This window comes from Centrocercus urophasianus, unplaced genomic scaffold, assembly GCF_019232065.1.
Source record: "Centrocercus urophasianus isolate 14NV4802_14NV808 unplaced genomic scaffold, USGS_Curo_1.0 seq_41, whole genome shotgun sequence".
Lineage (NCBI taxonomy): Eukaryota > Metazoa > Chordata > Aves > Galliformes > Phasianidae > Centrocercus > Centrocercus urophasianus.
This window is the reverse complement of record NW_024884989.1, coordinates 4,317,207-4,329,409: the sequence shown is the minus strand read 5'-3', so window position 1 is coordinate 4,329,409 and position 12,203 is coordinate 4,317,207. Positions and strand designations below refer to the sequence as shown.

The 12,203-nt window shown below is 55.5% G+C and overlaps 1 protein-coding gene across 1 annotated transcript; it reads right to left on the bottom strand.

Moving 5' to 3' along the window:
- Positions 1-8,089: 8,089 nt before the first annotated feature.
- FOXJ1 (forkhead box J1) lies at positions 8,090-11,960 on the bottom strand. Its single transcript, XM_042833422.1, has 2 exons — positions 11,445-11,960; positions 8,090-8,893 (listed from the first exon to the last, which is right to left on the bottom strand). Exons 1-2 carry the CDS (start codon positions 11,958-11,960, stop codon positions 8,090-8,092), a joined length of 1,320 nt encoding a protein of 439 aa, XP_042689356.1.
- Between the last annotated feature and the right edge of the window lie 243 nt (positions 11,961-12,203).

The window sequence follows — 12,203 nt, the reverse complement described above, 5'->3', positions numbered from 1 at the left end:
TGGTGCGTCCTACTGTGGCACCCTTTCTCTGCTGGGATGTACAGAGTGACCCCAATGTCAGCGACGGCCCTAAAAGACACGAGGGGGTCCCAAAGGCCACCTGGTGGGAAACCAGTGTTGGTGGTCCTGCAGGAGGGCTGTGGCAGCCAGGCTCATCTGCCTCCTGGCCTCTGGCCTCTGACCCATCCCATTCCCTCAGCTGCTCCCCATAAGATTCGTGCTCCAAACCCCCCGTAGCTCTGCTGTGTATCTCTGAACACACTCCAGTACCTCAATGCCTTTCTTGTAGGGAGGGACCCAACACTGAACACAACGCTCGAGGTGCAACTTCACCAGTGCCAGTACAGAGCGATGAACATGTCCCACCTTCCCCTCTGCGCTGTCACACTGCACTGGGCTCATGCACAGAAGCTGCCCACGGAAGGAGGAAATGCAGCAGCTCAATGTGTCCTGGCACTGTTTGCTGCCAGAAAGGTGCTGCACCCACTGCAGGAAGGCGATGCACAGCAGGGAAGTGCCCCAGTGTGACCTTGCCACCAGCTGCAGCTGGCTCTGCTGATGTCAGATGCTGCTCTGTGCGTGCCACAAATCAGACCCCCAACCTCGTGCAGCCTGCTGCTATCGGGGGGACCGCTGTGTCCCCATCTATCTTCCCCTTGTCAGCCCACCCTGTGCTTAGGAAAGGAATGGAGACAGGCCAATGGGTCTCTTTCATTCAACAACGGGTGCATTTTATGATGCACCTTATCATGCTGCAGACAGCTGTGTACTGGCCGACAGGAAGGGCAGTGTATTTTCTGCGTGTGACACAGCCCGGCTGTGCTTGCCCACCGGGGTTAGTGGGGACATCTGCTAACAAGCACTGCATCCCTGAGAATTGAACTGTCTGGGTTGAGCACGGCTGCATTTGGAAACGATTATTTTTCTTTTCTGCCAATCCACACCATTTCTGTAATCGCACACTCCCTCAATTCTAAGGGCACGTCACTGAGCCGTGTGCACCCACACCCCCAAAGTGACACCGGACAGATGGGGATGTGAGCACTGCGACACGTCCCAGGTGCGTGCACACCCCAAACCACCCTTGGCCTCTCCTGAAACAAAAAACAGCACAGGTTGCACCCCGTCCCGCCGGCTGCTGCTGCCGTCCCGCCGCTCACAGCCGCCTTCCCACCCCTCCAACAATCGCTTTCCGCGCCGAAGCTGCCGCTGCGGAGGATGAAAGGCAATGACTCAGCAGTGGATGGAGGAATGCCGCTTCCCCCCTGCTCCTTTTTCTCCCTGGCAGGGTGTCACCAATGGCCGAGTTGGCGCAGTGCATGGTTGGGGCTGCGGTGTGCTAACGAGAGTGCTGATGAGTCCATTTGGCACCGAGCAAAGCTGCTGTGCTGCTCCAAAACTGGAGGTAGGGATCTGATCAGAACCCGATGGCTTTGGGCTGTTTGGACACAAAGTTCGGATGACATCACAGCCCTGTTGTTCAGCAATGGGAGTTTTTGGTGCTGCAGACACAAGGAAGTGGCTGCTGCTCCCATGGGGATGTGATGGTCATTTTGCTTGGTGGACAGCAGGTTTGGGGTGCTGGGCTCCCAAAATGCTGCTAAGGAGAGAAAGGACCTGATGTGCAGCTGGGGGCAGTGAGGCAGGAAGCACCTTGCTTTGCTTTGTGTGCTCTGTGCTGACCCCCATGGCACATCCCTCCCAGCTGCCTGTGTAGAAGCAAAGTTCACCCCACGAAAGGTGTAATCTTGATGACATCCAGGTACAGTCAATTAAGAGCAGCCCTCAGAGCAAGGACTTGCTGTCCCCTCATATTGCCTCAGTGCTACCCACCCCAGGAAGAGTTCCATTGCAGAAATGAATCCTGCCTGCCCACAGAGCGTGGGTGCACCCGACTGCTGCTGGGGTGAGCTTGAATGGGGTGAGAAGGAACCAAACCCACCAAAGGGCTTTGCCTCTCTGGCAACAGTTGTCTCAAGCCCTACCAGCTTTGCTCTGAGCCATGATGTCTCATGGTGGTTCTTAGCATGCAGGAGAGCCATGCCCACGTGTGAACTGCTGCAGCTCCCCAGTCCTCCCAGTGCATCACTGACACCCCAGGGCAGGACAATGCCAAGGGGTGCAGCATGGCAGCGATTGCCCCAGAGCTGCACCGCAGCTGTTGGCTGAGTCCCTAAAACAAAACAAAACAAGATGAAGCAGCAGAGCTCAGCCCTTGGCTCATTGTAGGCTGGTGGGGATCAGTCCCTAAGGGTTGGCCCCAGAAGTCCCCCCACAACCCCATCCACTGCCATGGCACAGACACAAGCTGTGCTCTCCTTACCTCCGGCTTTATTTGCAGAGGGAATTAAGGTCCTGCTGGGAAATCTTCCCCAGTGCTCTGATAGCTGCCTGCATAGCCGGCTCTAAATGGCTTTTTGTAAATGAATGATCAGAATTAACGAGGTTCCCCCAGCACTGTTTACTTAGTGCTGCCGTTGTGGATGGGGATGGGGTGCAGAACCCCTCCTCCAGCCAAGCTCAGGGACCACCGCAGCGTCCCATCTCACATACCAAAGCCCTTCAGTTCTCAACCTAAGGAGAGGAGAGGAGGTTCTGGGCCAGGTCTGGGGCAGTGCACATTATGAGCATCAGTCCTGGCACAGACTGATGGTGCTGTATTTCATGCTTTGGGGCCAGGATGGGGACGACGCTCATTTTCTCCCTACGCTGCGTTGCTGGGAAAGGCGGGGGGTGTTTGCCATCTGGGTCGGCAGCCCCGCACACGATGGGGCTGAGGAGGAGGTGTGGGGCAGCAGCCAGAACCATCCGCACAACTGGAATGTGTTCTGTGACCCCTAAGAGCCACCCGGCAGGAGGAGGGCACAGTGATCAGTGGGGTCTGAGGAGCCCCGTGCCCGGGGATCCCCTGCATTGCCCTCATGGGGTTCTGCCTCCACTCACTGTGCTGTGGGCTTTGCAGACGCCTTACCCCGACCTTTGGCTGTTTGCACATTCCTGCCTGTTAATGTGTCTCCTAACCAAAAGCTACTGGGACAGAGCATGGCATCCCCGTGCTGCTCTCCTCATTCCCTGGCTGGAAATCGACACCTACACCCCAGCAGCCACCTCACTGCACCCCAACATCCCATCCCCTCAGAACAGGGGGGCTCCCCATGCAGATGCAAGCTGCCAGCGCTGGCTCTGCCCAAAGAAACCGAGTGCTGTTTGGGAGCAGAGCCATGGCTCCTCCTGGCTGCCAGGCTGGCACGCCTCCCACCAGCACTACGCCAGGCCAAATTCTTTGTGATTCCTGGGTTAACACCTGCTGCTCGTAATGCTGGTGCCCTCCCAACCCCATGCATGGGATAGGAGCATCCCATTGGACCCACGCCTCCACATTAAGCCCACTTGTGACTCCTGGCTATTCAGACCCCATGCACCCGTAGCACCCGTGGGTGAGCAGGGCCTGCAGAGCTGCACCCTGCGGGGCACTCCTTCCCCAAACAGGTGGTGGGGACAAAGCTTCCAACGCCCCGGGGCTGGATGTGCCCCTACTTTCCTGCTGCAACAGTGTGAGTCAGCTTGGAGGACCCCCCCACACCCACTTTGGGCATGCTTGGAGGAGGAGGAGGAAGGGGCACAGCCCCACGTCTCCTCGTGACAGCCGTGACGCAGGGACCATTGCCTGCAGTCAGGGGAGTGCTGGACAAGCCTCAGCCTGCCCCATTGTGCCAGCCCTGCCGTGGGGAACGGCTGCTGGCAATGGCCCACTGAACCCAACCGGGCATCCCAGGGCACAGAGCGATGCAGGGAGCTGTGCTGTGCTGGGGTGGTGCCAGGGTGCAGGAGGGGTGGCTGCACCCCTTGTGCAAGATCTAAAAACATGGATGAAAAGATGAAGATGTGTGTAAAAGGGCTGCAAGACCACGTGTGTGGCAAAGCGCTGCCCAAGATCAGCTTTGGGGTGCAAAAGCTCCCAGCGCAGCCCATGACCTGCGAAACCACAAAGGGATCTAAAGCAGCTTCACAGAGGAGCAGGGATGGGGGGCAAGGCAGGGCGTGCTGGAAGCGCTGAGGGGTGGCACTGCTGTCCTCTCTGTGCACAGCCTGGCACGTGGTCAGCTTCAGGTCCAAAATCACGGCTTCAATTCCCCCATTATGGCACTCACCCCTACTGGGCAGGCGCTGCTGGTCCCACAGGCTTCAGCTGGAAGAGCAGACGGGGGGCTTTGCCCCTTCCCTGTTTTCAGAGCTGCATTTCCCAGAGCCCTCCTGACCCCACAGAACTCCCAACCCAGGGCTGGGAAGCCCGGAGCAGGAGTGGGTCCATATCCAGCCCAAACCCTCCAAGTATAACCACTGAGGACCTAGCACAGCTTTCCCATCATTCTACCCCTGCAGGCTTTGCTCTGACAGCTCCATCCCTTTGGGTGTAAACCCATCCCAAATCAGGAGCACAGGAACCCCCAAAGCCATCCCCTGGCCCTGCTGCTCTCTGCATCCTCCCTCCTGCCCCATGCCATCCCCACCCCATCGCTGCAGGGTCCTGCCAGCTCTCACCCACCTAAGCCCCTAGGTTTTCCCAAACATTTGTTTTCCCAAACTTTGGAGGTTCTCTCATTGCTATGCAATGCGCGTCCATCCCCTGCCCTCCTCCATCCTGCCTCCCCCTTCTCCCCGCACAGCTCCAACCCATCCCAGCCTGGGATCCTAAAACAGGCTAATTTTTTATTCTACTCCTCGAGGAGGAAGAAAATAATAATAATAATAATAATAAAACCCAATCTGGGAGAAGGGAAGGACCCTGTGAGCTGTGACCTCCTCCAAACCCCCAGCACCGAACCCGGAGAAGGAAACAAAAGGCGGTGGGATTTGCATTTCCACACAGCGCAGAGATGGCCCCAACTTGGGGCTGTTTATTCTAGGCGTAGATTTTCAATATTTGGGATGATTAGCAAGTGAAAGCCGGCTGTTGCCAGCATGGCTCCGTGCCAGCGCGGCGCTCAATGGAGGAGAAAGAAAGACACAAGAAAAGCAGAGAAAAGAAGGGGCTGTGTGTATGTTTCCCCTTCTCTGCAAAGCAGAGATTGGGTTGAGGTGTCGTCGTTTGCCCGTGGGGTGGATGATGGATGAGGGGCGTTGCAGGGGAAGAAGAGAAACCACCGATAGAGGCTTTATGGCTGCGGGTTGAACAACCCAAAGGTTATGGGGCAGAGCAGGGAGTGGGGCACTTCCCATCTTTATGGCATGCCCAGGCAGGTCGGTGCCACCCGCGGGCAGGAGCACCGTGTCCCCATCCCATGGCTGACACCCAAACCCCAAAACCACCCCTTGGGTGGGAGGGGAAAACCCATGAGATCCACGTCCAAGTTTGCGGCGCTGCTTTCAGGAGCTGAACAAAACGGGGTTGTTTGGGGCCTCTCCTGGTGCCTGCTTTATGCTCACCCTTTTTCCTGGCTGGCAGGAATGCTGGCTGCTGGCAGTGCCTGTATGGGGTGGGTGCCCGGGGCACTGCTTTTTGCAGGGGGCGAAGCAGAAATGTGGGCTTTTTGCCAGCAAAAGAAGCAGTGAACCATAGGAGCGAGGGGCTGCTGGCTTTTCCCAGCCCTGCTAATAACACTCTTAAAAAGGAGAAATAGAGAGCAGAGCCCACGTGCTGACAATAGGGAGAGGGGCAGGAGGAGATGCGCTATTGAGATTTCCAGCCATAGAATCGTGGAAGGTTTTTTCCAGCCTGTGGGATCCCACCTCCCCCAGCCCAACCATCAGCATGACCAAATCCCAGTGCTAACGCAGGTCCTTCAGTCAAAGAGATCCTCGTATCTCTTTAACACCCCCACAGTGGTTCTCCACCACCTCCCAGCCCATCCCAGCACCTGACCACCCCCAGCCCCTCATTTCTCCTTTGGGGGCTCATGCTCCCCAGGCCAAAAGGAGACCCAAGCCCTGCCTCATCAACTCAATCGCACCCTGCCCTCTCAGCACTAAGCAGGACCACCTCCAGCAGTGAGCCCAGCCCTTCTTTTGGGCTAAGATTGCCCAGGTTGAGAGCAGCTGTGATTGTGAGCACCTGCTGCTACTGCTACTGCTGCTGCGCTGCCCATCCAGTCCATAAGGCACAGGAGCTGGGATGTCCTGGAGCAGGTCCAGCTGAGGTTCTGAGCCCCAGTGAGGGTCTGGAGGGGACATTGCTGCCTTAGGGGTACTCAAAGGTGAGCAGAAGCCTCTTTTTCTCCCGCCATCCCATTATACAGGTGTGGGTCCCCCCAGTCCGTCCACCCCAACACTGAGCTCCATGTCCCAGCCCCCCACCCTCCCCACACAGACCCCCCCACACCAATGCTTGCTTTGCAGCAGCTGCTTTGCTGCTCTTGCAGAGCCTGAGCTGCTCCTCGGTGTAATTGGCCCCACGAGGGTTTGTCTATTCCTGCAGTGCTGTGCAGCTCCTCTCACCACCCCGCACCCAGGAGGGCTCACAACCTGTTTGTGTTCCTATGGGAAGAAACAGGGACAACCACCCCCCAGGAGCAGAGAAGGACACACCAGAGCTTGGGAGCAGCTCCCAGTGTCCCCAAGTCAGCAGGGCCCCCTGATGTGAAAGTTGTGCCATGCATGAGGTTTGTGCCTCAGTTTTCCTATGGGGGATTGCTGAACCCCCATAGGGCTGGAGAGCAGGACTGGGATGGTGAGATACTGAGCCCCACGTGGGAGAGGCTCAGACACAGCCAGGCAGGGCTGGAAGGAAACAAGGAACCAAAAGTCTTTTTTTTTCTTCTTTTTTCCCCATTTTTTCTTTTCCTTTTTAATTTGTAAATAACTCTCCATGAAAAAGGTTATAATTGCACACGTATCTTTGCATTCATTCGCCACAACCCAGGAAAATATAAAAACAACAGATGAAAAGGAGCATCACCCATACAAATACATACATCTCCACCAGCCCCAAGGCTGCGTGGGCTTCAGCTCCTGGCCCAGCCCCACTGAAGCTGTGGGGTATGGAAGCCTTGGTGCCCGACCCCCCCATTGCCCATTGCAAATTAAACCAAGGCCATTTCTCATTTTATTTTTTAAGGCTGGTTTATTGACTCTAGTGCTACAGCTACACTCCTGCTATGTTACTCACAACAACAATCCTAAGAGCTTCTGCAACCAAAAAAGAAAACCTTTACAATCTCCCGTTTCTTTTTTTTTCTGCGAGTCTAAGACACACAGCACTGGTACTACAGCTTTTCCTTACTCCTACTCAGCACCTACATCACCCAAACCACCCATGGGGAAGAGGAGCAGAGGAATCCAAGAGCTTTGGGTCAAGTTTCGGCACAGTTTGGCTGCAGGAACGGTGCTGACATTGACACGGAGTTGGGTGACCCAATGCTGATCAAAGCCACCGTGCAGGTCTTGGTTTGCAGAACAACTAACAGAAGCCAAAGTACAAAACAACCCCCAACCTACATTTCCCCTACCCCACTCTGAAAAGAAGTCCTAATGCTAAAAATATAGGTTTCTTTGAATATATAATATATAATAGATTATATAAAAACACCTAAAGAGGCAGACTGAATTTACGGATCTTTCCTTCTTCCCCAGGCACAAGTCAGGAGGGAGGTTGAACTCGGAGAATCCAGAGGGGACTCTATTTGCCTGCTAACTAATTAGCTACACCTACAAATGAACCCAGACAGAAAGAGAGAGAAGAACAGAGAGAAGAAGGAGAGAGAAGATTGCACGTAGTCTACGGAGTCCGAAGCCACCAGGAATCTTGTCTGTTGGTTCTGAAGAGGAGGACTGTATGCCGTGTCCATTTCCATGCAAAGAAAAGTGGTAATTTACATTTTGTTTCTTAAAAAGTAAAAAAATAAGTACTGTTTTATCTCTTCTCTTGAGGAAACTCGTGGACCTCAGACTTCTGGTGTGTCCTTTGAAGATATTTCAAGCAATTTTTGTGTTACTGTGTTCTCCCCATTGGTATGTCTATGAATAACCCTACCACGAAGCTGATCAAGCTGCTGGGGGAGACTGTCCATAGCAAGTATTGTCCATTGCAAGTTCCAGCAGCACAAAGGGAGCATCCTCCCAAAGCCCTTGTGGGTTTGGTTCGGTCCTTTGCTTATAGAAAGGCTCCCGCAGCGCTCCACTCATTGACGTCCGCAGGCAGCGAGGCGTCACCGAGCTCAAAGAGCTGCTCCATGCTGACAGAGCTGGACAGGAAATCATTGCCATCTTCATCCCAGGGGTGCTGCAGGAAGGAGGTGGCCATGAAGGTCTCGTCAAAGTCCAGGTTGTTGGGGTTGGGCTCGGTGAGGGGCTGCTCGGACCCGGCCATGCACCACTCCTGCGGATTGTCGCGATATCCATGGCCCGCCAGGTCAACCTCACGCTCAATGGGGCTGATGGGCGGCGTGAGCTCCAGCTCCTCAAACGTGGCAAAATCTCCATTGAGGTTGGTGTCAAAGACGACCTCCCAGTCGAAGTTGCCCTTCAGGGAGCCCAGCTCGGTCTGCTCCTCCTGGGTGAGCAGGGCTGTGTTGAGCAGCCGGGCCGCCTTGGCTGTGCGTTTGGGTAAGGGCTGCTTGCGCTTGCGGCCGCTCTTCCCATCCCAGCTCTGCTCGCCGGTGACCTCTTCAAACTCCTTCAGCAGCTGCTGGGACTCCGTGTTGACGTTGAGGACGTTGCCGTTGGCACGGCTGGAAGGCGCCGGCCCGGTGACGCCGCACGCTTGGTGCTGGGCCCTGTTGGTGAAGGCTGGGTGGATCTGCACCGGGGGCATCCTCCGCTTCTTGAAAGCCCCGTTCATCAGCCGGTCGGCGTACTGAGGGTCGATCTTCCAGAAGCCGCCTTTCCCCGGCTCGTCCTTCTCACGGGGCACTTTGATGAAGCACTTGTTCAAGGAAAGGTTGTGTCGGATGGAGTTCTACACCCAAAAGAGAAAAGAGAGAGGTTGAGCGTTGCTTCCTGCATGGCTACGCGTCATCAGCTGGGATCCTGGGGGGAAGCAAGGCAGAAATGATGCTGTCACGTCATCCAGACCATATGCCCAACAGACACTTCCCTCCTTGGGCTTCCAGTGTCATTTCCCTTCCTCCCAGCCAACCAAGAAGCAGGAGAAGACAAGGGTTTGAACCAGAACTTGCCAGCCATCAGGAAGCATTTGGGAAAATCTCCTCGGCTGTGAAGTGGGGCCACAGGGTTTGAGCACTGGGAGAAACAGGCCAGACCCACCCTAGGAGCTCTAGTTCTGCACAGAGGGTGAGGAGGGACTCACAACCATGGCCCTATTTTAAATGGAGCATTTCAACCCACAGCAATGCATGGCAGCACCATGGGGTTGGCGTCATCCAACCCTGTACCCCCAAAGGTCATCTGTGCCAATTGCTAGGGCAAGGGGAGGTGGGCAAAGCTTTCCTGGGCTATCTGCCCCAAGAGGTGCCTCCTGGCCCAGGATGTGTGAAATCACCACATCTTCATCAGCCACAGCTCAAAGCAGCTGGAAAAAAAAAAAAAGGAAAAAAGAAAAAGAGGAGTTTCTGCTCCTGTTGAGCTGTTCTGAAGCCCTGAATGTGCCTAGAGTGATGTGAATAATCAGAAAGGAAACTCAGTTATCGGGTAAATAACACAGCGTTGAGCTCCACAAAGCCAAGACCGTATTAAGAGATTGGATATGGTAGAGGGCTTTTTTTTTTTTTTTTTTTTTTTTTAATGTTGCCTGGATATCTTTATGCTTATTCATCCATAATCCGTAGTGCCGAGTAGGAAAAACAAGGCTTGAATGCTCAGAGCTGTTGAAAAACACACACACACACATAGGCACACACACAACAAAACCCAGTGCTGGGCTGGAGCTCCTTGGGCGCGCTGGCTCCCCTCCAAAGCACTCAGCTCCCACAGGAATAGATCCATCTCCCCCCGGAGTACGGGTGGGATGACCTTTCGAGGCTGTCTGCTCACAGGGGAGTTGGGGTAGGGGAGGAGAAAACGGCCTCGAAAAGAAAGAAAGGGGAAAAAAAAGAGAAAAGGGGCAAAAAAAGAAAGAGGAAGAAGGAAGAAAAAAGGAAAACAAAGAGAATGGAAGAAGAAAAAGAGAGAAAGGGAGGAAAAAAAAAAGGGAAAAAAAAAAGAGAAAAGTGAAAAAAAAAATAAAGGAAGAAGGGGAATCACAGACATCCCCGCAAACATTCCAGGCTGCAGAGATTCTAAGTTTACCATTTAATGACATTTTACAAGGGTCAGAGCTTTGTGGGCTGAATTCCGGGCTCCCCATCTCCCCTCCCCATCCCACATCTCATTCAGGCCGGGCCACCCCTCGTTACATGGACATATTTATCATTCCTCCCTGCCACAATCCTGCAAACCCCCCGCATGTCTGCGGGGTAGGATTGAAAACCCTTCTTTCTTTCTTTTTTTTAATAAACACATTTAATTAAAACCACGGTGATTAGCCAGCCAGGAGCTTGCAGGGCGAAGTCAACATGCTGGCACGGTGCTGCTCCACCCCAAAAGACCCCCACCAGCAATGCACACTGCCCCAATGTTCCCATCTGCCAGAGCTGTGCTGCTCTATGGGGTGGCCCCATAAGGAGGGTGCAGGGAGGATCTGGGGGGTCCCAGGTGCTGTCCTCACCAGGAGGATGCAGGTGTTGTGCAATCCTGGAGGATAAGGAGTTTCCTGCCCTGGAATGGGCTTTGGGAGCTGCTGGAGATGTGGGCAGAGGGCAGCCTGGGGGGGTTTGCAGTGTCTTTGCCCTGTGCTGTAGATTGGGTGTGGGAATTCTTTGGGATCTGTGGAGGTCCTCCCTGCCCTGCCGCATCCTGAAAGCCTCAACGTGACCTTGCATGGAGGGCACAGAGATGGAGGGGCTGGGAAAAACCCCCAGGTTCAAGCTGTGCCTAGAACTGCCGAGGGCTGTCCCCTACCTCTGAGGATGGGTTCATTCGAGATATGGGACAGCCCAGCCTCTCTCTGAGGCTTCACATTTCATCACAGCAATGGAGTCTCCTTGGCCTCTCCAAGAGAAGCAACCTCCCCTCTGCCCTGCTCGCAGACCTGCAGCGTTTCTGCTCTGAGCTTCCCCAAAGGGGGATTTATCCAACGTGCAGCATCACCCCGTGAGCCCACCCCATCCCTCTCCTCAGCACTCAGAGCCTTCATTTGGGGTTTTCACACACTGAGCTCTAAGGGGGGCTGCAGGAAGGTGGAGCTGAGGACAGAGACATCCACGTGCCAGGGCCAAGCATGCACCTCCCCGCTCCTAAAATGGCCCTGGGCTCTCCCCTGTAATGGCTCCTTCCCTCCGCCATCCCTGCACACTCAATCCCTGTCCCTTCATCCTTCCTCCCTCTCCCATCTCAGTACCTCCATCCCTGTGCACACCACAGCAAACCACAAACCCCACAGGAGCCAACCCCCCTCCACCCGACGGCGCACCCCCCCCACATCCCAAACCCTCAGAGCCCAAAGCACCCACCTGCCAGGTGGGGTCGGCGTGTCGGAAGTAGCAGAAGTTATCAGTAATCCATTTGTAGATGGCAGAGAGGGTGATTTTGGTCTTCTTGCTGGCTTCCATCGCCATGCAGATAAGAGTGGCATAGGAGTAGGGAGGCTTGACGTGCGGGTTGGTTTTGTAGTCGATGTCCTCGGGTGGCTGTGCGTGCAAACCCGGGTGTGCCGACCTCGAGGTGGAGGAGGAGGTGGGTTTGCCGGGGGTGTGGGGCATCCCCATACACGCCGGGTCGGCAGCCAGGGGCGAGCACGGAGCGGCGAAGCCGGGGATGTGGTGGCAATCGTGAGGATCGGGGCCGCTGGGGCACGAGGAGGATTTGCCCACGCTGGCGTTGATGATGGAGAACTCCTGCAGCCACTGCAGGCTGGTCAGGCTGTCGTCCAAGTTGCTCGAGTCCCCCATGCTGCCCTGCTGCCCCTCGGCCGCCCGCAGGCTCAGCCAGCCCTCAGCCATGCCTGGGCGCTGCGGCAGCTCCAGCATCCACGGGGAGCAGCGCCGGGAGGGGACGGGGACGGACCTGCAATGCCATCGGGGGGGGGGGGAAAAGGGGGTTGGGCCGGGTCAGTTTCCCCGAGGTGCAGCTGCTCTCGGCAGCCCAAACCCCCAAAACGACCGGTAAGAAGCTGAGCCTACCCCAGAGCGAGCTGATGGGTTCAAGCTTCAGTCGTTCTTGCTGAGTTGCTGTTCAGCCCCCAGCGTGGCCATGAAGCTGTCACCCAATGC

Coding starts and splice junctions, on each gene's coding strand:
- FOXJ1 (XM_042833422.1), bottom strand. CDS start 11,960: ATGCTGGAGCTGCCGCAGCGCCCAGGCATGGCTGAGGGCTGGCTGAGC. Junction 8,894..11,444: donor ACGCCGACCCCACCTGGCAG/GTGGGTGCTTTG, acceptor TTTTGGGTGTAG/AACTCCATCCGACACAACCT.